Raw genomic sequence first — 23,181 nt, forward strand, 5'->3', positions numbered from 1 at the left:
CTTAAAATGTAGGTAATTATCTTGATGATGGGGTTATTTGATGGGTGAAAGGCAAACAGTGTGTTTGAAAATGACCGGCGAGCCATTTGGGCCAATTAAGGTGAATTTTGGCTGCGTAACAAGCCAAGTCAAGTGACTGGACTGAGGAAGATTAACTCAACTGAAAAGTACACAGTTAGGAACTGCTTGGTAATGAGATACAGCCACTTCCCACAAACAAGCGACTTGGGCCTAACTTTTTCCTTTAATGCAATTATCTACATGTATTGACTAAGGTTTATTGGTCAAGGAATGGTGTGCGAGTAACACGCCTACTCTTCAACCAAGGCATCATCTTCACAATATGTAGAAAAAAATGGGTTTCAAATACAGGGGAAAGAAAAAGGTCAACCTTCAGGTGAAGATGAATAAGAAGGTTAACAGGGAGTGACCGCGTGGGCCCCAGATGATCTTCTACAATCTGCAGTTGGACTGTGTTTGGAAAGCCAATGTAATAAAACATCCCTTTGAGTTACTTGTTTAATTAAATCTCTCTCTCTCCAACTGGCGAGAGCCACATTGAGTTAAAGAATCACACATCATTATTGGTTGCTCTCGATTCCCTGTGTAGTCGCAGAACATAGACATGACGCAGCAAAGCACTGGTGCTAAATTCATTTTCTCAATAATAAAATAACGTTTTATGAGGAAACCAATATGAGACAAGCTGATGAGATTATTCGTTTGGCAAGGGAGTGTTTTAGCATGTGTGTGTGGGTGGGTAAGAGTATCATGTCATTTGGTACAAAAGTGTTACTGGTGTGTGTGTGTGTGTGTGTGTGTGTGTGTGTGTGTGTACACCTTGTTCTGAGATGTGGGACACGTCCAGACCCTCCTTCAGTCTGAGGACCACGGCACCGTACTGATAGTCAAAAGCATCACTGAAAAACAAACAGAAACACGCGCTGTTGGCATTTCACAGGAAGCCGCTTGACACAGAACTGGGCCTGGCTCTGTGTTTACTTGTATAACACACTACATTAAAACCTGTACTTTTCCACTTGGACAAAACACACTAACGCAAACAAACAAGCTAAGGACTCAGGCCACAATGAATGGTTTCAAAGGACAAAGCGAAATGCCTTACTGGTAGAGGTGGGAACTTCATGATGTGAAAACTGGCAGCCAGACTTCACCCAATTAATAATACTTTGATGTCTATAGGTGAATCTAGCATAAATTGAAAACTAAAGAGCACATTTCTATAAGTATTAGCGTAGCTTTTAATATACTGTGGCTGAACCATCTCTAACTTTCCAATCTAATACAAAAATTCCCCCACTTTACACCAGGAACTGATTCAACCTAAATCCATTGGTTTTAATACCTACGTGACTCTGATTAAGTTGTTAAAGGTTTTCAGAAGTCCAAGCTGTGTGTGTGTGTGTGTGTGTGTGTGTGTGTATGTATGTATGTATGTATGTATGTATGTATGTATATATATATATATAATCTACTATATATAAGCTACTTTGGTTGCGTGTCAAAGCTTGTTATCTTCACAACCCATCACATGTTCATGTGCTTTAAAACAGCGAGGCCCCCACTGACTCACTGGATCATCTGGATGTAGGTCTCAACGTTCATCATGTCTCCGTCCTTCCAGTCGTTCTTGAAGCCAATCACCAGAGTGTTGGGCCTCAGACGACCTAGCCCAGCCGCCTTGAGAAAACACAGGTCAGAACAACCTAAAGAAACCACTAAATAAATCACGGTCAGGAATTTACCCCCCCCCCCCAAGTGACACAGCTGTCAAAGGGGCTAGAGGCGTCACTACAGAGCCTGGTTCGTTCCCAGGCTGTGTCACAACCGGCTGTGATCGGGAGTACCATTGGGCGGCGCGCAATTCACCCAGCGTCGTCCGGGTTGGGGGGGGGGGCATAGGCCGTCATTGTAACTAAGAATTTGTTCTTAACTGACTTGCCTAGTCAAATAAAATATACATTTCACACAGTGCTGCATCTACCAAAAACCAGGTCACGCAATCGCTTTCAAGCATAAAAAGTCTGGTTGGCAGGCAATCCTATCAAAGAGCACCATCGGCGTCAGGGTCAATTCAATCTCGATCCATGGCTATCATTAATTCTAGTTTTCAGTGTCAATTGACAATTCCATGGAGTTGAACTGGAGTTAACTCCAATGCTCACTACCGTGGGTTTCAATATATTTTAATTACTCCAATGCTCACTACTGTGGGTTTCAATATATTTTAATTACTCCAATGCTCACTACCGTGGGTTTCAATATATTTTAATTACTCCAATGCTCACTACTGTGGGTTTCAATATATTTTAATTACTCGAATGCTCACTACCGTGGGTTTCAATATATTTTCATGCACTTTGACTGAATGTAATTGAACTTTAGGATAAATAATGACAACTTTGTACAAGGTCAAAGGCTTGTTTTTCAAGGGAAACTAGAGTAGGGTGGCAGGTGGCCTAGTGGTTAGAGCGCTGGGCCAGTAACTGAAAGGTTGCCCGTTTGAATCCCCAAACCGACAAGGTGAAAAATCTGTCATTCTGCCCTTGAGCAAGGCCGTTAACCACCCACACCTGTTTCGGTTGGACCTCGTGTCAAATTGATGATAAAAATATGTTTAATTCAAATACAACTAAAATAACTTCACAATTTATGTACTTGAAATTACAGCCCACTTAACTTCTATGGCTTGGTCCACTGCCAATAACTGTAACGTTTGTCTGTTCTCACCTGTAGCAGATACTGGGTGCCCTCCCTAATGTCCTCAGCGAACACGGGTGTGTAGAATGCCTTGGTCTCGTTCTTCATCAGCCAGCGCTGGTAACGTGTCTGGTCATTGGACAGCTCTTTGAAGTTGGGCCTTCTGGAGCCCTGCGAACACAACACAAAGAAAATAGAGTCACGCTAAAGGCTAAGTGTAGTATTTAGTAACTCTAACAAAACAGAACCAGTTCCACCTTGCAGTCAAATCACAGGTGGATATATTTAGGCTACCAATTATCGTTAGAAAAAGTTCAAGTTGTCCTGAAAAAAGCACCAATTCAAACAACCTCTCTTAAAACGCCTATCCATGGAGTCTTGCTTATATCTAAAGAGGGGCTTCAGCGTAAGAAGCAGCCCTAAGCCAGAAAAGGTAAAGCCATTATGAGTGAATGTTTTCACTGTTGGCTGGTGTCGTTGTACTTGCACTTTTTTTGCAATAGAGAGAGTGAGTGTGTGTGTGTGAGAGAGAGAGAGTAAGCAAGCAAGACAAAGAGAGGGCACTATATTCCGCAGTACGCCCAGTGGACTTGGAGGGATATCCCGCTTATGGAGTGGCACGCCACGTTCTTTCCAACCGCTAAGCTAAAAACCGCTCCTCGCTCAAAAAAATAAAAAAATAAATGCCCCTCAAATTCACTCCATTCATTAAAATCACCATTTAATCAACACCCATCTATTTTTGTGACTACCTGGACCTACCATTTGGTTTTGAAGTATTGAAACCAAACCACATGATTTGAATGAAAAGTATTTTAATAAACATGAAAAGGTGAATGTCATATTAAACAGCATATAAACACTGTAAATAGGTCAGGAGCCAGACAGGGAGCATAAGGAATGAAAATTAATTATTTAGGCTATATTATTTCAAGGCTATAGCCTACAAAGAAATACATTGTGAAGCATTTTCAAGTGCGACACTAGGCTGGTAGGGAGGGACATAAAGCACTCAGCATTTAAACAACATTTCGTTGTATTAAATCATTAGTCTATAAATTGCACATATAGGCTGTGACTTACTTAGAATGAAATACAAATGAATCTAAAAATGCCTTATTAGGCTTGGTCTGAATATATTTTTAGAAACACCAGTTTGGCCAGAGTCTGTGGCTTCAGGCTCGTGCCTGGAGAGCAGGCCGGTAGCAGAGAATATCCTCTGCCCTGCTTGCAGAGCTACTGGGAATGCTGAACAACCTTTGGGCCACTCTTGCCAGGCTGGGCAGAGATGCAGAGTTGTTTTACTTATTTTTTCTCTCTATAGGTAGGCCTAAAAAGTTCTAAACGTAAAGCTGCTTGAAACTGGGAATATGCCGGCCCTATTGAACCAACATCAATTATGGCCTACTGTATAGATAATATAACAAAAATGAACACAACTTAAGAGAGCAGATTTTTTGTTTATAAGTACTTTGCTACAATGACACACTTAGCTAGCTACCCACCTCGTTCCTCTCTGTTAGCATGTGCACCATCATGCTTTCAGGATACGGGTCTTTTCAGATTCTACAATGATTCTTTAGTTGTGGACACTACATCACCACACTCCCTCTCTTGCCCTTGGTCCTCCTCATCTTTGTAAGACACCTTGATTTTTGCACCTGTGTGTTTTATCAGTTTCTTTATGAAAGTATTTAGCAAACTCCATGACAGTAGCTAAAGTAGCTATAGCAACACAAGTAAACTACAAATGCATGCTGGGCCAGGCATGCTCTGAGCTCGTGAAGTGGGCGCTACTGGAGAGAAGTTGGAGTGGCCAATAAGCCCGACGCTCCAGCCTCTGGGAATCTCGCTCCAGTCAAATTTGGCACGCTCCACTGACACTCTGGTGGAGGCAAATTGATTAAGGCCAGAGACTTTTCGCTGCTATTGACAGTAGAGCGTCAGTAAAATGCCTTTTCACATTGTGGGCACAGCGCAGGGACGATTACATCAGCCCAGTCGTCACACTGTCTTACTGGACCGGTCATTTTATTGCCCCCAGGTGAGGGATTTAGATTTAAAAAGTAGTTAAAAGTCGTAAATACAAAAAAACTAAATGGGAGCAATGACTCACTCAACAGGAAATGTGGATTTTAAAAGTAAACAGGGGACAAATAAGAGCAACACAGGAGTCCAGAACAACACAGGAGCCACTGTGTTCGGTTTCCTGTAAATCGGTTCTAATGGTCTTCATGGGAGTTAATACAGCACTTAGTTACCTGCAGTCAACAAGAAGTAATTATGACATTGCATTGAGATTGAGCCATAGATGAACAATGGACCCCATGAGACAAGTGAAAAACTATGAAATGGAGCCATGGTACAGTTCTGGGATGGAGCCAAAATGGCCTCCGGTTGGGCGACGTCTCTGGTTACTCACCGTGCGAACATGGCCGCAGATCATCAGGCCCACATTCTTGGTGAAAGCATGGACCAGGTGGAGCAGAGCCGGACGCGAGTTGGGGTAGCCCGTCATCACCAAGCACTGAGGTCTGTTATAAAACAAGATAAAAACGGAGTTAGCATGGATGTTAGCTAAATGCTAACAGTAAGTGGCGCACAAATTAACACAAAAGACCTAACCCGGGAGTGGTCTTCCGGAGAGCAACTGGCTTTTGGTTCCAAGCCTTTGCTCCAACACTGATTCTACAAGTTTTGAGGAGCAGCGGATCAGGCGTGCTAGAGCAGCGCTGAGACAAAAGCGTGCTCCCAGTAGCTCTCTAGGTGGGTTGACCAACAGCCACCGCTGGCTTAACCCTTTTGACTTTTTTTTTGCTAGGTCACATGCACACAGTACTTAATGCTTCATCTCACACCGTGTCTTCTCATGACCTTGAGAGAAGACGTCGTCATATCCTCGATGAGGAATGAAAACAGACCGAGAGCTCCAGAGTAGCGCACATCAAAGCAAATATGTTAAGCACATGGGATTAGGGGAGCCAGGAAGGGGGGGAGAAAAGGCCAGGAGTAACATGTTTGAATTCTGATGACAATGTCAGACACTCCCCAATCCCTCGCCAGCCGGCTAATTGCCATTGGAACGCTTCCAGGGCAAACGGCGCAGTCCGAATAGCATCTGTAGCGCCTCGTACAGTCCATGTGAGAGCGATTGAACAATAAAGCGCAAGATTGTGTTGTGGCTCGGACAACGAACGATTCATCTGGTTTAGCTCTACTGAAGCACTTTTCCTATATCAGTTTCTGAACGAGACCCACTGGGTATACTTGATTAAACTCCAGGTAAGTTTAATCAAGCATCACTAGAATGATAGTACTAAAGCATCACATATCTAGTTAGCTAGATAAAAAGGCTCAATAAACGTGGAATCATTCTAACAGAGGCCACTGCACAGTAGACCATAGTTGAGAAACGCAGTTCTATACCGATACCCTAATCCCCATGCTCTCTACCGTGGCTAGATAATGACCGATGCTAGGTTTCAGAGAATAGATGGTTTAGTCTAGCTCCTTTGTACTGAAAATAGATGGTTTAGTTTAGCTCCTTTGTCCTGAGGCGAGGGAGTGTGAAGGATGCCAATCATATGCCATTGTTGTCCCAGGTGTGCAGTTACACAACCCTCTCCAGGGGGGTGTGTCGTCCCGAGACCAAGAGAGGGCTCTGGCTGCAGCCTGACTCGACAAATAGCAGTTTCCTCCCCCGCTACCCCGTCTGCAGCCTGAGCCTACTGCAGCCTGAGCTTACTGCAGCCTGAGCTTATCTATAAGACACAGTGAGCATACGTTAGGGACGACTCGCTGAGCAGCATTGAACGGTAATTAAGTGAAGGATTCGTCATTAATCAAATTTGCCAATCAGATACTTTTAGAACTAACAGGGCAACAGCCTTTATGACAATTTGAATGATAGAGATTTCCTGAATACGATACATTTTACCCAGTAAATATTTAACAAGTAACATAATGAAACTTAAACACCGGGACGGGCGCTGGTGGTGAAAATTAGGTGGTTTAGTGACTAAAGAATCTAGCCTTTCGGGCTCACGAGTGAAGCAGCGGTCTAAGGCACTGCATCTCAGTACAACAGGTGTCACTGCAGTCCCTGGTTCGAATCCAGGCTGTATCACATCAGGGCGTGATTGGGAGTCCCAAATGGCGGCGCACAATTGGCCCAGCGTTGTCCATGTTTGGCCGGGTTAGGCCATCATTGTAAATAAGAATTTGTTCTTAACTGACTTGCCTAGTTAAATAAAGGTTAAATAAATACGGCGAGCTCATTTTGAAGACGAGACATACCTTTCCTTTGGTCTAAGAAGTGAAAGTGTGTGTATATGGGAGTGGGTTCTGTACAGTACCGGAAGTTCTTGATGTGGTCCTCAACACTGCTGAGATGCAGACTGTGGGTCAGGGCCTGGTGGTATGTCAGAGCCTGAGTGGAAGAGCCCCAGTTCACATCTGGAAGACAGGACAAACAGTCACATTCTGGAGTCAGGACCCTGTATGGGTGGCCATTAAGACGGTCAGGCCACTGGGGCAACTTCCATGCAGTGTGGGACTCAGTAGGGATGCTGTGTACGTGTGTGTGTGTGTGTGTGTGTGTGTGTGTGTGTGTGTGTGTGTGCGGTGTGTGTGTGTGTGTGTATAGAGCTGTGTGAAGCTGTGACTCACCGTGTGTGTGTGTAAATCTGTGATGGAGAGCATTTGTGTATTAGAGATGCGTGTGAAACAGTGTGTGAAGCCATGTGTATATTTGTGGGTTCATACAAAGCCTCTCTGTAGATGTCTATATTGGTGTCTGGTGCTCTGCTGGGGTTTCTAGCGCAGGTCAGGTGTGTTTACCCAGAGGTCCCATATGGGGCCTTCCTATCATCTGGGGACCCAGATAGCCATCTGAGCCCTGTGGGGACCTCCACAGCCAGGCCAGAGAGGCTGAGCACCAACACAGACGAGGGCATGTAACAGCATGTAGCTGGTCCCCCACCTGCTGCACCCTCCCAGCTCTAGACATTTCAAAAAGGCCCCCGTTTAATGTCACAGTGCCTTGCGTGGGCGGTAAGCTTAACAGAACGAGCCAGCCCTTTGGCAAATCACCATAGAAACACCGGAGGGAAAGTCTCTTCATGTACTAGATAACGTCATAGAAGGAACAAAAAGTTGTTCAGAAATCCATATGCTAATTAACAGAAAATCAAAGTTTCCCACAAAAACATTTTCTAACCTGCAAATATAGCCACAAGCCACTCTTAATGCAATATCATATTGTGAATAGCCAGCTCATTTCGGTTGGATTCAGACAGTTTCCACAACCCTGCGTTTTGCTATAAATACATTTAAACCGTGTTGGCCTGGGCTGCACTGCAGCAGAGGGTGCATAACAAACACCTCATTGTGATGCAAATACTTACCACTTCACCAAAATACATATGTGCATCAGCAATAAAATAACTTGAAATATCAATACTGGGACCTGATTCACATTGTGTTCAAAGCATCTTTGGGCATCAAGGGACTGACTTCCAGTGCACTGTGCTAATGTGGCTTCATCATAGAGGTTGACATTTCAGCGGAATCAAAAGAACTAGGCAATTATTTACTTTAACTGGTGAAAGCGTAATTTACATCGATTGACCTTCAATAGGACCTCTTTCGGGAAATATTTTTTGTAGGCTAATTCATGAAAGATTCTGCTATAATTGGTAAAGTAAAATAACCGATAATCCACATCAACGATAATCCACATCAAGTTTCACAATGAGCACCTATCTTGGCAAAATAACACTAGTCGCCGTTGAGGCAATCCAAGATGGCCGACTTAGCCTGTTGACAAGTCACTCACCGGGCTTCTTGTAGCTCACATAGATGTAGAGGCCCAGAACAATGACGTCGGTCATCAAGGCTGCCCACCAGTTGATGACGAACATGACCACGCAGCACAGCACGGCTCCGGCCAGGGACACCCACATGTTGTAGTACTTGAAGCTGGGGCGCCATCCTAGGGTTCAGCGAAACGTTAGGTGGACTCCCGTAGAAGGACCCTCATAAAATGCACTTGGGGGGGGTCAGCCATACCAAGGGGTGACAGCATATGACATTTGTCCTTCTTGTAAAAGACAGAGGGGCTGGAATGGGTTATATAACCAAATTTAAGGAAGAAAATGTGAACTTGAACAGAGGTAGAAACCAAAAGGTTAGATCAAATCTGCCCCTCATGTCTATGAAGAACCAGTGACTCTATGCCGAGCCGCTTACCATAGCTGAAAGCTCTTGTTCATTTACGACTTGCATTACGTCTTCACATACATGGTTTTAGTGAAATTACTGAATCATTAAAAAAAACAATGGGAGGCGGCTTAATATGGCAATGTCACTGAATGAATAAAAGCATGGATATGCACTTGGATTAAAAATGGAGTTAAAAATCAGAGTTAGCAACCAGTTAGAATATTGTAAGAGAATGTTACATCCACGGCTACTGGATACCCGTTTATTGGGTACTAAAGACACTAGACCAGTGGGAGTTTAGTAAACTGGAACAATGGGGCACAGTTTGACTGTGTGCACAGTTACACAATGACAAGAACTACAACAAAAACACAGGACCTAAAGGGTACATTGTTTGTGACGTCATTCTTTGCCACATGACTGTTTTTACATGCAGCCATGGGAGAGCGACAACGGGCTAGAGCCAGAAAAGAAGGCATTAGACATTGCCAGTTTGAGAGTTTCCAGAGGTGAGAAGCCAAGTGTCTATTGCCTTGCCTTTGGTGAGTCATGTACCCTTTAAGTCTGTGTAATTGAATGGTCTGTGCGGACAATGTCAGAATTAGATATCAACTCTACCTTCTGTTCTCCTAGGGTTTTTTGGTATTAAGGGAAAAACAAACGACACTTTATACAACGACTGCTGAACGATACAACAGGTTAAAAATATCACATTGAAAATGGTTAATCTGTTTCTTCCATCATGACGAAAGCATAAGTGATTTCGACTAGGCATTTCTTGACACGGTTAGACTGACAGTTGAAACTGAGTGGACAGCGTCCATCTTTGACCAACCGAGTGATAATTAATGACACTGTCCCATTATGCCCAAGCTAGCTTCAGTACTAAAAACCCCATCCTCTGGAGGTTTGACCTCCACACAAATCAGCTAGCTTCAGTACTAAACCCCATCCTCTGGAGGTTTGACCTCCACACAAATCAATCAGACAAGGGTGAAATCCAAAATACAGAATGTGTTACATTGAATAATAAAGAGCAGCACGTCGCTTTTCAACAGTATTGTTTTTAGCCAAGTACAGTATCAATTGCATAATATTACGTGTGTATTATGAGTCATTGAGACATTCCCATTTATTCCAAACTACTTTCCTAAGATAAAGATCGTAGTAGCCATTATTTAATAAAACAACTCGCCGGATATGAAAATGTTCAGATAGCTTAAGTAATGACATGCCTGAGTTATTTGGGAATGGCAAAGATAGATAAGACTCTATGCAACACATACCACTGGTGCCATGCATATTAAACAAGTCCTATTCACTGAGAATCAGAGTTAGGACTACCCCACCTCCCTCCACAATGTCAAAAGAGTCTGCCTCCAAGATGATTTGTCAGTTCCTATACAGGCCGTCATAGAATGGCTGTGCCTAGCTTCTAGGAAGACCGTCCATGGAGTGCTGTGTAAGTGTAAACAAATGTTATTTGTAATTATATAGTTGACATCAGTTTAAAAGGTATTCCTGGATGAGCCATTACATGTGAACCTACATTTAATAAAAAATAAATAAATACATTTAAAAAAAACTCCACTGGGTATGATGTCTTCTCCATGTGGCTAGCCTCTATAGTAAATGGAACGACAACTTGTGAGCCACCATTGCATAACTGCATTGAAGTGGTTTAAAGGGATGACTATTGTATGCCTTGTACTGGAAGTAATTAGTGTGGAAGTCCTATCATTTCCTATTAAATCAAGTATTTAAGCCAAAAGGACTTGTGACCAATGACTTAAGTTAAGACTCATGACTTTACTCTTAAAGAGGAAATCAGCAGTTGAAACATTTAAAGCGTTCTTCCCACCCGTTTCGGTAAAAAGCTGCCCCCCCCCTCAAAAAAAGGATTTAACAACTGAAGATTGCCCCTTTAACTAGCAAATCTAGGAGGTTTCTTCAGCAAAGTACCATATTTGTATTTGTGGCTATAGTCAGGACCTTTGTGGCAGTTTTTTTTGTCGTATTAAACTTCCGGTCTTCCTGCATATATAACTTCTCCACAGGAAATGAGGCCTTACCTGGCGAGTTGGCCAGAGAGGCCTTACCTGGCGAGTTGGCCAGAGAGGCCTTACCTGGCGAGTTGGCCAGAGAGGCCTTACCTGGCGAGTTGGCCAGAGAGGCCTTACCTGGCGAGTTGGCCAGAGAGGCCTTACCTGGCGAGTTGGCCAGAGAGGCCTTACCTGGCGAGTTGGCCAGAGAGGCCTTACCTGGCGAGTTGGCCAGAGAGGCGTGGAACACAGAGAAGTTGATGAGAGCATAGGAGGCCAGGAAGAAGTTGGAGATGATGGGAGCGATAACGTTCAACTGGGCTAAAATGAAACAAAAACATGGCTGTTTAGATTAGCATTTTGTATATGTTCATTGGCAACTGTCCATAGACCTTCAATAGTGCTCTTTAGGTAATTGGCATTCCCAAACAGGACAGAACTATACTACTGAATGTCACACTACAGACACATTCCTGACACACACAGAATTCTGTGTATTGTGAATAAGTGTTGTCATTCGATGCAGAAACCTGGATAGCGTACTACGTACCAATAAGGATGAAGGCTAGAGCGATGCAAAACGTGAGGATGTAGCCGCGGAGGGGCTCGTTGTTCTTGCCGTAGCCCTTGGCAAACATCTCCAGGCCAGGGTAGATGTTGTCTTTGCATAAAGCCTGGAGGAGAAGGAACAAAATCATTGGAATTGGACACTGCTATACTAATCAGCGGATAGGACACTAGATGACGAAGGAACATTGGGATACGAGATCACAATCTTGCCCTTTATCTGCGTCTATGGGACAGTAACTAGCATAACAATGTTAGTATTTCATACAGTATGGATAGTATAAGCATAAACTGACTAGCAGGGATAGAGGAGGGAAGTGGTATCTGGGGAGGGTAGTCTAAGGACTTACCTGGAATACTTTGGGGGCGCTGACCAGAGAGGCCAGGGCAGAGGACAGAGTGGCGGAGAAGATCCCGGCGGTGATGATGGGTCCGAAACCAGACACGATGCTCATGACCTGAGGAAAAAGCATGTGAAAGGTTAAATGGCAGAGTTCATACGTTTCTTCAACAGCTTATGTCCCACCCGGGATGAAGAGGACCAAGTACGTTTTTTCAAGTTCCCCTCACTACTGTTGGATTCTGGGATAAACTTGGAACATTGCTATCCTAGAGACATGATACATCAGAAGTAAAACTATAGTATCTGAGGGGTGATAGAGACTGGTTTTTACATCAGAAGTTAATGGTTATCTGTAAGAGCCAGATGGCTTTGGAATGTGCTGAGTAGATGGGAGGAAGTCACAGGATTGCTATAGGGGATACGGGTGGAGGTCTTTGGATTAGGCATCAAGGGGGTTGAGGTCAGGTCAGATCCCCTTAAGGGAGAAGGAATGGTTTATTACCCCATCACTTTGTCTTCCAGTCGAACCATGAAAGATATAAGGATTGGAGAGAAGGAGGAGTGCCTAAATTGGAGTAATATATATATATATATATATATATATATATATATATATATATATATATATATACACTTGTTGTGGTGGAAACATGTTTTGTCTGAATGCAGCTGTATTGACCCTTTGGGAATAATTAAACTTGGTTAAGCTTCCATAGTGTCCTTAGAGTTTTTTTTACTCTGAGAATGAGAACCTAACACTACTCAAATGTTGATATTGCTACAAAATGGCTGCTGTTCTAGGTGGGAAACAGCATACAATCAGACATACCTGGAAGTCGTTCTGGAGTCCATATCTGCAGTTGTACAGGCCGTTGTCACTCTTGCAGGAGGAGAAGTCGTAGCCGAACTTGCAGGCGGCGTCGGTGCAGTTGGCCATGATCTGGGCGCTGTGAGTGTCGTTGTCGTTTCCTGTTGCGTCTCTCACGATGCATGAGCCTTTAATGAAACATACAAAATGTCAAACTTTGTCTCTGCAATATTTATTTGGTCTTGTTAGGGGCGAATACCACATACCAGTAGAAATTGCAACACCCAGGTAGACAATACCGGTGATAAGAATGGCCAAGAGTGTTCCTCTTGGAATGGCCAGTTGTGGGTCCTGTGAATATAAATAAATGCTTAGTCTCCAACATTGATTTCATATCAAGTCCCACCACACACACACACACACACACAGTAGGCTTTTAAATCAAGACAATATAGGAGTTCCATTGATTGTATATGAATTGAGGTTAGTCTTTTGCTTGTTTGTGATTTTGTTTAAACAATGACCTGGGGTTCTTACAGAAAGGTCTCCTGAGATGTTGGCACCGGCCAGAATGCCAGTGGCTGCAGGGAAGAATATGGCAAAGACTGAGAAAAATGATTCTGTGCCCCGGAAGTCCGGACCCATGTTCTCCATCATAATCCCACCTTAGAACAAGAGGGGGGGGTTAAGCAAAACAGAGAATGCTGACAAAGCAAGCAGTGCGTATGTTAGGACAGTCAGACTCGATCTCAGAGCTGGGAATCAGGCCGCAAAGTCAATTTCAAATAATCCAATTGGTTTGGTTTTGTGATTTCAGAAAAAACATCTCTGGCACAATTTTAGCCAGTGCTCATACAGAGCTCATGACTTCAGAGAAAAATACATTCATTCAGAATTATTATAGGTCCACAATCCAACCGCCGCTAATGTGTCAATCTAATTGTCTTTGACAGTCTTCAATTTTGTTTGACAGTCATGTCAGTTTGTGTTATGTAAAGGGAGAACCAAAGGCGTCGTACTGTCGTAGCCGAAGAAGCCCTGCGACTCCTTGGACTGGAGGGGGATGAAGGAGCCAATGAAGTAGTTAAAGATGGCTGTGATCAGAACGACCAGCAGGAAAATCTGAGCCTGTGGACAGAATGAACATATGGACAGGTTAGCTCGACTTTCACCACACCTCCCAACTAAAACTAGCACTAGTCACATGCATTAAATCTAGCCAACTGCACATCAAAGTCTGCATTCACTCAGTCTGGAAGGAATTCTGCCTACTTGAGGCTCGACATCAGAGACAAGTTGCAGTTCAATATCACCTTAAGTTCTAGATAGTCGTAGTTTGAGAGCTTTATTCAATCAAACATAGTTGTATGTCATCTTACCTTGGCCTCCCATTCCATTCCTGCCACGGAGATACCCAGGAGAAGGATGACTGTGATGGTTCCGACGATTCGGATGTCATTGATTTCATCAGTCATGATGCAATCCACGCTCTGTGAGAAATTACAGGAGAATATGAACTTCACTGTCAGGCCAAGAGGTAGGACAAATCCTCTCAAATTCATCCCTGGCTTTCCGCTGTTCAGATACTTTGCGATAATGGCCATTTGAAAAAGCATTGCAAATATTTTGCAAAAGTTATTTTCAACAGGTTTACAATTTAATACTTAACTCATAAAATAGAATGTACAATGCAACATACAGTAATGCCAAGAGTGTGCAAAGCTGTCATCAATGCAAAGGGTGGGTACTTTGAAGAATCTCAAATATATTTTGATTTGTTTTACACTTTTTTGGTTACTACATGATTCCATGTGTGTTACTTCATAGTTTTGATGTCTTCACTATTATTCCACAACGTAGAAAATAGTAAAAATAAAGAAAAACTCTTGAATAAGTAAGTAGGTGTGTCCAAACTGACTGGTACTGTACATTAAGCAACCACTTTTAGAAAGGCCCAAAACATCGGACCTCATTTTATTACAGAGCACCCCTAAAACACAAAACAAATTGAATTCTGATGAACAGAGAACATTAACCTCGAATACATTTCATGCCGCTTAGAACTGACGCCAATGGCATGCTTCAATCAGCAAAGCGCAAAACAACTACCCTTGTCTGTGACTAAGGAGTGACCAAATAGGCCATGATTGTACCGCGCCAATCCTTGGTTAAACTACTTGAAAGACCTCGGAAGGAGAAGAGTCATTATTATGAATTTTGCATGAGCCAAATCTTAAAAATAGCATGGGTTTTCAGTCCTCCTTGCAAACAACATTGAACAACATCATGAGAACCAAAGCCCAATTAGATTAGGCTTATTGCAGATGTTGAAACACTGTTCCAAATGGTAGACTCGGTCAACATGGACTAAATTAATCAGCAAAACCTTCTGAGTAAAAACCAAAGATGTCCCCAGAAAAAGCAATTAAAAAATGCCTAAAAGAAAGTATTGAAAGAGTGAAAGAAACGTAACCGTCGATGACGACATGGGGAAATATTCAGTGACTTACCACAAGGAGCTCCACGACGGTTTCGGCAAAGCCCACCACGTACATGGCGACGGCCACAGCGTTGGCAAAGGCGAAGATCAAACCGATGGAGCCGCCAAACTCTGGGCCCAAACTTCTTGAGATCAAATAGTACGCCCCTCCTGACAGACAGACAGACAGAGACAGATGGACATAGCATTTAAAACTGGGTTTCATTTAATGTCTCTCATAAAAAAAGGTTAAACACAAATCGTTTAATCAAATAACTGTCATATGTAGGCTAGCCTATTGCATTTTCCTACATTAGTCAAACCTTCGCTGCAGTGCAGCACACTCCTCTCAACGACACGCTTAAACCAACATATCAGCTCAAATGAGAGTGGAGATGGTAGAGTAGCTCCAAGATAGGAGACAAAATTAATTGACACATTTAGCTGCCCGATGAGTTCGTAGTGCGACAGGCTGAGCAGTGTCCCTCGTTGAGCTCTCTTTATGCCATGTCTCTGCTGACAGCTTTGGAGAGCACTTCAGGTGCTCCTACATACACGAGTGAGGGACAAGACAAAGGCAGGAACCAAAACGACTCATCTCTGAGGGCATGAGTAGGTAGAGAAATTCATGTGGGATCATGCTTGATTTTTTTGCTGGTTCTTTTCGTTCCACTTAAATCAAGTACACTCAAGCATCAAAGTCAAACTACAAAACCATTTTCCAGAGAGCACATTTTGATTTGCCCTTTTGAAAGGGGCATTTTTATATTGAGAGACCATTTGGAGGGAGATGTGGGAATAACTGGAATACTTGGAAAGATTAGTTTGGATGGGATTAGAAACCTACACAGTGCTGTGATTAGGAGTATTACAGTAAACCCTACGAAAGGCATGTGATTTCAATCTACTCTTGACACTCAGTTCACTGCATCATAGTGCACCAACTTCACCCTGCTAAAGCAGGTGCAGTAGCAGCAGGGGGGACGTTCATGTTTGAACACGTTACAGATATTACCAAGGGGAAAAAAAGGTTTTAGCATTCCACCCAAGGGTAATGGATTAGCCTACTTTGAAAGAAATCAATTCAGAGGAGGAGCTGATGGTTACTGTGCTGTTCTAAACAAAAACAGCCACTATGTGGAGCCTCCCTTGCTGCCTGACGCCAAAGACAATCGGGCAGTGGTAGACGTGAAACCTTATGAGAATGAATCGAATATGCGGTCTCCAGGAGGAATACCCCGCTGAAAACACCAATATCCTTTACTATGATATAGTTTCATCTTTTCCTCACTAGGATATTTTAAACAAAATGGAATCCTTGGTTTTCCCTTGCCCTCACAGAGACAGCATCCTAATATCCATTTCAGACCTCCCTGCCAGCTCTCAGTGACTTGAGGGTGAACCACTGATTTAGAAACAGACGATTGAATTTCCCCTCATGCTGCGAAAACTGGGAGCAATGTGTGGCCAGTGTTTTCCCCCCCATCCTTTCATTCCACTCCAAATGAACCAGGGCACATCTCGTTGAGGTCCTCAGAGAATACATCTTTAGTTCCGTGGATGAGGGAAGTAAACGATAGCCAGGTCCAGCTGGTAAAAACCACACCTGTAGAGGACACCTAATTCCATATCCAAACACAGGAGACTAAGCAAATGTCATGTGAGCCGGCCACTGCTCTGCAGGTTGCATATTTCAATTGATTCCAGAGAGAAGTTCAATGTTAAGTAAGTTTATGGGTAGCGTGGGAACCCTCAGCCCAATTAATCCAAACATGCCAAGAAAAGGGAACAAAACAGTACTGTAAATCAGCATAACGCCACCTTAAGCAACTCTCATCAGTCAATTATTATGAGAGACGAGGGTAGAATTAGGATTGCAAACCTGAGCACTGAGCAGATTGTTGGCGAGCCCTCTCTTGAATGAATATAAATTGAGCTGCAGTATTAATCTGTTGGCGAGAGTCATTTCTATGCACCGGTGGCTAGTGTAGTGTTCTCAAAAGAGCAGAGGTCAGACGGAGCTGGTAAAAACAGTAAACAAACTGGCTGGACTGTAATAGCAACAATGACAGTCTTGTAGTCTTGGTTTCTAACAACATGCCCTTGAGCTTTTTGATTAAGAGTTTCTGTTTTTTGTTATGGGTCCATAACATTATTATGTCTAAGGGCTCTCTGTTCAAGACAGAACCAACAACAGCTATCAAATGTTTGCTTTGAAGATTAAAAGGCAACACACCTGCAGCCATCGACACCTGAAGAGCTACTGCGTCACCGGAGACGATCAAAGAAAGACTTGTGACCATTACCACCAGACATTAATTAGGTCTACGCTGATGAACATTGGCCAGGTGGGGTGCCCTTCCCATGACCTCCCAATCAACCCACTGATGAATGTTTGGTGATCTGACCTGATGCCATCTCCGATTACACTAGGCAACACCGGGGCAGAACGTTCCATACTCCCAATTAAAGCCACTCCACGTTTTCTTTATCCTCTGTTAATGGTTTCTCAAAGTGAGGAGGAATTAACATGGAGTGGGCTTGGAAAAGAAAAACAACTGTTTCTCTACTTATTTACATTTGATGCATGCTCTGACACACCCCTGTAGATTTGCATAACTTGACTGAAGGACTATGATATGATTGGACGAGAGAAGTGATTTGCATCAGAATTCTAGCGAAAGAGAAATCAGCAAGTGATCAGGCAAGTCATTATTAAATCTGGCAAAGGCACTCTCAGTCAGGCTCCTGTTGTTTGCAATATCCTGACCTTCCTCAAGGTAAAGAGATTAGAGAGTGGAGGCGATGGCATATCTAGGGCCCGGGGAAGGAGGGAGTTAATTAAAACCCAATGGTTTTGGATGTTAAGAAAAATGTACAGTGAAATTGTCCTTGACTTCCGAGGGGGAGAAATTTGAGCTGATAATTAAAGAGAAAATCAGCTTCCTCACAGAAGGAAAAAAATTACTCCGATAAGGGATGTAACAAATTGAAGGAAAACAACTAACTTCTGGACTTCCATTCACAACTATTACCAGCTATGAAAATTGACCAATACTAACCCAATCACCCATCTGTTGTCTTGACTAAAGCATGTGCTAATGGTGCAGTGGCACACTCGCACGCCACTATTCATAGTTGTTCGGCTCTTTATTTTATTTATTTAACCCTTCTTTTACCAGGTAAGTTGACTGAGAACACATTCTCATTTACAGCAACAACCTGGAGAATAGTTACAGGGGAGAGGGGAGATGATTGAGCCAATTGTAAGCTGGGGATGATTAGGTGACCATGATGGTATGAGGGACAGATTGGGAATTTTGCCAGGACACCAGGGTTAACACCCCTACCCTTACGATAAGTGCCATGGGATCTTTAGTGAGCACAGAGAGTCAGGACACCTGTTTAACTTCCCATCCGAAAGACTGCACCCTACACAGGGCAATGTCCCAATCCCTGCCCTGGGGCATTGGGATATTTTTTTAGACCAGAGGAAAGAGTGCCTCCTACACCACTTCCAGCAGCATCTGGTCTCCCATCTAGGGAGCAACCAGGACCAACCCTGCCTAGCTTCAGAAGCAAGCCAGTAGTGGGATGCAGGGTGGTATGCTGCTGGCTAAACCTCACAGCTGTTTCAGGTGGATATTTAGCTGAGGTAAGATGAATAGCCCAGCTCAACTCACCCCAGGGCACCCCGGACTATACCTGGATGAAACCCTGACTGACTGCATCCTGAAGCCAGATTGAGTTATACTTGCCTGCACTGCAATGACTATACCTGGAGAGTCAGATTTATTACACCATCAGAGAACGAGCCTTCCGTTACACAGGTACTATAGACAACACTACTTTTCATGATACATTAGCGATTCATGTTGATTTACTCATGCGTTTTATGGTTTCATAGAGGGATGAACATGGCAACTAACTAGTCTTATAGTAGAGACTAGGCTTGGAAGAATTGGGAGTCCTTGGGGGTTCTTTGGAAGCGCCTTTTAAAGATGCAAGTGTTCATACCTCCTCGTACAAAGCCGTTGGTCGCAATCGCTGAGGTCGAAAGGCCGGTGATGGTGGTCACAACTGTTGCCATGAGAACGATCACACAGGAGAGAACTGTGAAAGAAAATGGAGGTCATGATTGATTCAAAAAAATACAAATATTTAAAAAAAAGTAAATCAGCATTAACATTTATAGAAACTTCTAAGAGGCAAATAACTGCAATAATGAGCAGCCAATTATCTGCTTGTTGAGGCTCTCCCCTCTCTCGCTCGCTCTGCCTCTCCTGGCATTCACACATTCTGAGAAGGCCTGTGAATAGTAGCGGCGCCGCTAGAAAAACAAGCTAGTGTGTGACAGTTGACTGCATATGTCGCCATGTGGCAACATTTCGCATCTGGACAGTGAATGGTCGAGAGGTGAGCGGAGGAGGGATAGTCGGGAAGGTGGGGGTTTGGTGGTGAGGTCGTGTGTGAGTGAAATTATATATTACTGCTCAAAACAATAAAGGGAACACTTAAACAACACATCCTAGATCTGAATGAAAGAAATAATCTTATTAAATACTTTTTTCTTTACATAGTTGAATGTGCTGACAACAAAATCACACAAAAATAATCAATGGAAATCCAATTTATCAACCCATGGAGGTCTGGATTTGGAGTCACACTCAAAATTAAAATGGAAAACCACACTACAAGCTGATCCAACTTTGATGTAATGTCCTTAAAACAAGTCAAAATGAGGCTCAGTAGTGTGTGTGGCCTCCACGTGCCTGTATGACCTCCCTAAAACGCCTGGGCATGCTCCTGATGAGGTGGCGGATGGTCTCCTGAGGGATCTCCTCCCAGACCTGGACTAAAGCATCCGCCAACTCCTGGACAGTCTGTGGTGCAACGTGGCGTTGGTGGATGGAGTGAGACATGATGTCCCAGATGTGCTCAATTGGATTCAGGTCTGGGGAACGGGCGGGCCAGTCCATAGCATCAATGCCTTCCTCTTGCAGGAACTGCTGACACACTCCAGCCACATGAGGTCTAGCATTGTCTTGCATTAGGAGGAACCCAGGGCCAACCGCACCAGCATATGGTCTCACAAGGGGTCTGAGGATCTCATGTCGGTACCTAATGGCAGTCAGGCTACCTCTGGCGAGCACATGGAGGGCTGTGCGGCCCCCAAAGAAATGCCACCCCACACCATGACTGACCCACCGCCAAACCGGTCATGCTGGAGGATGTTTCAGGCAGCAGAACGTTTCCCACGGCGTCTCCAGACTCTGTCACGTCTGTCACGTGCTCAGTGTGAACCTGCTTTTATCTGTGAAGAGCACAGGGTGCCAGTGGCGAATTTGCCAATCTTGGTGTTCTCTGGCAAATGCCAAACGTCCTGCACGGTGTTGGGCTGTAAGCACAACCCCCACCTGTGGACGTCGGGCCCTCATACCACCCTCATGGAGTCTGTTTCTGACCGTTTGAGCAGACACATGCACATTCGTAGCCTGCTGGAGGTCATTTTGCAGGGCTCTGGCAGTGCTTCTCCTGCTCCTCCTTGCACAAAGGCGGAGGTAGCGGTCCTGCTGCTGGGTTGTTGCCCTCCTACGGCCTCCTCCACATCTCCTGATGTACTGGCCTGTCTCCTGGTAGTGCCTCCATGCTCTGGACACTACGCTGACAGACACAGCAAACCTTCTTGCCACAGCTCGCATTGATGTGCCATCCTGGATGAGCTGCACTACCTGAGCCACTTGTGTGGGTTGTAGACTCCGTCTCATGCTACCACTAGAGTGAAAGCACCGCCAGCATTCAAAAATGACCAAAACATCAGCCAGGAAGCATAGGAACTGAGAAGTGGTCTGTGGTCCCCACCTGCAGAACCACTCCTTTATTGGCGGTGTCTTGCTAATTGCCTATAATTTCAACCTGTTGTCTATTCCATTTGCACAACAGCATGTGAAATGTATTGTCAATCAGTGTTGCTTCCTAAGTGGACAGTTTGATTTCACAGAAGTGTGATTGACTTGGAGTTACATTGTGTTGTTTAAGTGTTCCCTTTATTTTTTTGAGCAGTGTATATAAAAAGAGTAATTCACAGACTCCCAAGCTCAACTCCAGGGTGTCGTCTTACCAATTCCCGCCTGGCCCACGATCCATGACATGCGGATGAAGAGCATCACGCCCCAAATGTTCAACATGCAGCGCACCTGCACAGAGGAAGGGGTGGCAGTTAGGACGCATGTCAGGTAACGTGAACACTTCACTCAGCAGAGAGCCTTCCAATAACCTGGTCTTGGAACATTGTCAGTGGGAATCCACTGATTAGATATCCAAGACCTGGGCCCTGCTTTTCAAAAGTTATCGGATAGAATTAAATGCATAGAAATACAATGAAAAGAACGGGAGTACCATTCAAGTCAATGATTTCTACGCATTTAATCCTATCCGATAGGCAAAATACAGATAGATAGGCGTAACTTTTGAAAAACTGGGCACTGATGAGGATTCAATCAAAATTTGAACCGAATGTTAAAGGGCAAAATTCCAAACCTAGTGAAAGTAGCAGTTTCGCCTTGGCATCGACTTGTCTATTCAAAATTGCTACAAGCACCAAGATTGCAACTTAAGGTCAGAAAAACGGTTCAAACAGGGATTAAAGTCCTGATATAAATTGGAAAACTTTGGACAACAATGAAATACATGATATTAAAATGTTGATATCCGTGTATGACATGCTAAAATAAATGTTGGCTGCCCGACTAAGCCTGGCCAAGGCTGATGTAAGTAAAAAATAAAATGATAATAACTAGCCTATTCAAATCACTGTCAACCTCTAAGAACATTGATTAATATCTACCACAGTTTTATCCATTTCAAGTGCATAAAAATCATTGACCACGTTTCCATCCACAGTAAAGACCCAATAAAAAAATGACAGCAGTGATGGAAACAGGAAGTTGTGTACTTTTATAAATGTCGAACAATTTGTTTGTTCGACATTGTGGGATCTTTTGTGTGTAAAATTAATTATGCGGGAAATGGCAGTGGAAAAGTCATTTATGTGCAAATATTGATATAACTGTTATTTCGAAGTACACTTGGAGTCATGCAGTGACATGGTGTGTGGTCCTCCCACCACTACTCGGGAAAGCATGCAGTTCATTAGCCTACAGATTAAATACATTATGACAAATGTCACAGGGTGGTGAAAGTGCATGGTGATGAGCTTGATGCTGCTTTCCAATAAATAATCGAGGGTCTAACTCCGGCGACATGATGATCGATGCTTGACAAATAAAAATATCATATCCATAACAAACTCATCATGTAGACTAGCCACCCCAACAGCCTAGCCGCACTGTCTGCAAGCTGTTGGCTAGAGCGCAGGTGCCAAGACCAGAGTAGACACATTTGCTATTTAACTCAACAGTCTGTGACAAAACTATCAGTAGAGTTGAAAATTGAGGATGCAGTTAAAAGTACTGTACATTTTGAAAACTATGCACTGTGTGATAAGTAGCTAAAACAATCTTTCCCCAAACTCGGTCCTGGGGACCCCAGAAGTGCACGTTTAGTTTTTTCCCCCCTAACACTACAAAGCTAATTCAAATAATCAACTAATCATCAAGGTTTAATTCTTTGAATCAGCTGAGCAAGGGCAAAACAAACAAAAAAACAAAATGTCCACCCTTGGGGTTCCGAGGACCAAGTTTGGGAAACACTGTGCTACAACCATGGCAGATGCTCACACAAGAGCAGGGCTGTCAAACTAATTCCATGGAGGGCCTAGTGTTTTCTGGGTTTTCTTTTTTCCATTTCAATTAAACACTAGACAACCATGGTGAGGAGAATTCCTTACTAATTAGTGACTTTAATTCATCAAATCAAGTACAAGGGAGGAGCGAAAAACTGCAAACACTCGACCCTCCTTGGAATGGGTTTGACACATGTGCACTAGAGTCTCAGAAACATGCTATGGCCTGGACAGACCTAGAAGGATTAATCAGCA

At 43.6% G+C, this 23,181-nt stretch overlaps 1 protein-coding gene across 2 annotated transcripts in view; it reads right to left on the reverse strand.

The window, feature by feature from the left end:
* Positions 1 to 23,181, reverse strand: part of slc12a2 (solute carrier family 12 member 2) — an 81,938-nt gene that overhangs the window by 15,262 nt on the left and 43,495 nt on the right. For both annotated transcript variants that reach the window (XM_014143165.2, NM_001123683.1), the window contains 17 exon segments: positions 21,304 to 21,379; positions 19,200 to 19,295; positions 15,214 to 15,353; positions 14,083 to 14,193; positions 13,723 to 13,831; positions 13,241 to 13,368; positions 12,970 to 13,054; positions 12,725 to 12,891; positions 11,903 to 12,010; positions 11,536 to 11,659; positions 11,205 to 11,306; positions 8,558 to 8,713; positions 7,077 to 7,176; positions 5,144 to 5,255; positions 2,752 to 2,892; positions 1,595 to 1,701; positions 841 to 920 (listed from right to left, as the gene is read on the reverse strand). In XM_014143165.2, the coding sequence (XP_013998640.1) occupies positions 841 to 920; positions 1,595 to 1,701; positions 2,752 to 2,892; positions 5,144 to 5,255; positions 7,077 to 7,176; positions 8,558 to 8,713; positions 11,205 to 11,306; positions 11,536 to 11,659; positions 11,903 to 12,010; positions 12,725 to 12,891; positions 12,970 to 13,054; positions 13,241 to 13,368; positions 13,723 to 13,831; positions 14,083 to 14,193; positions 15,214 to 15,353; positions 19,200 to 19,295; positions 21,304 to 21,379 (1,942 nt within the window).

Source organism: Salmo salar, chromosome ssa01 (genome assembly GCF_905237065.1).
Source record: "Salmo salar chromosome ssa01, Ssal_v3.1, whole genome shotgun sequence".
NCBI classification, from domain to species: Eukaryota; Metazoa; Chordata; class Actinopteri; order Salmoniformes; family Salmonidae; genus Salmo; species Salmo salar.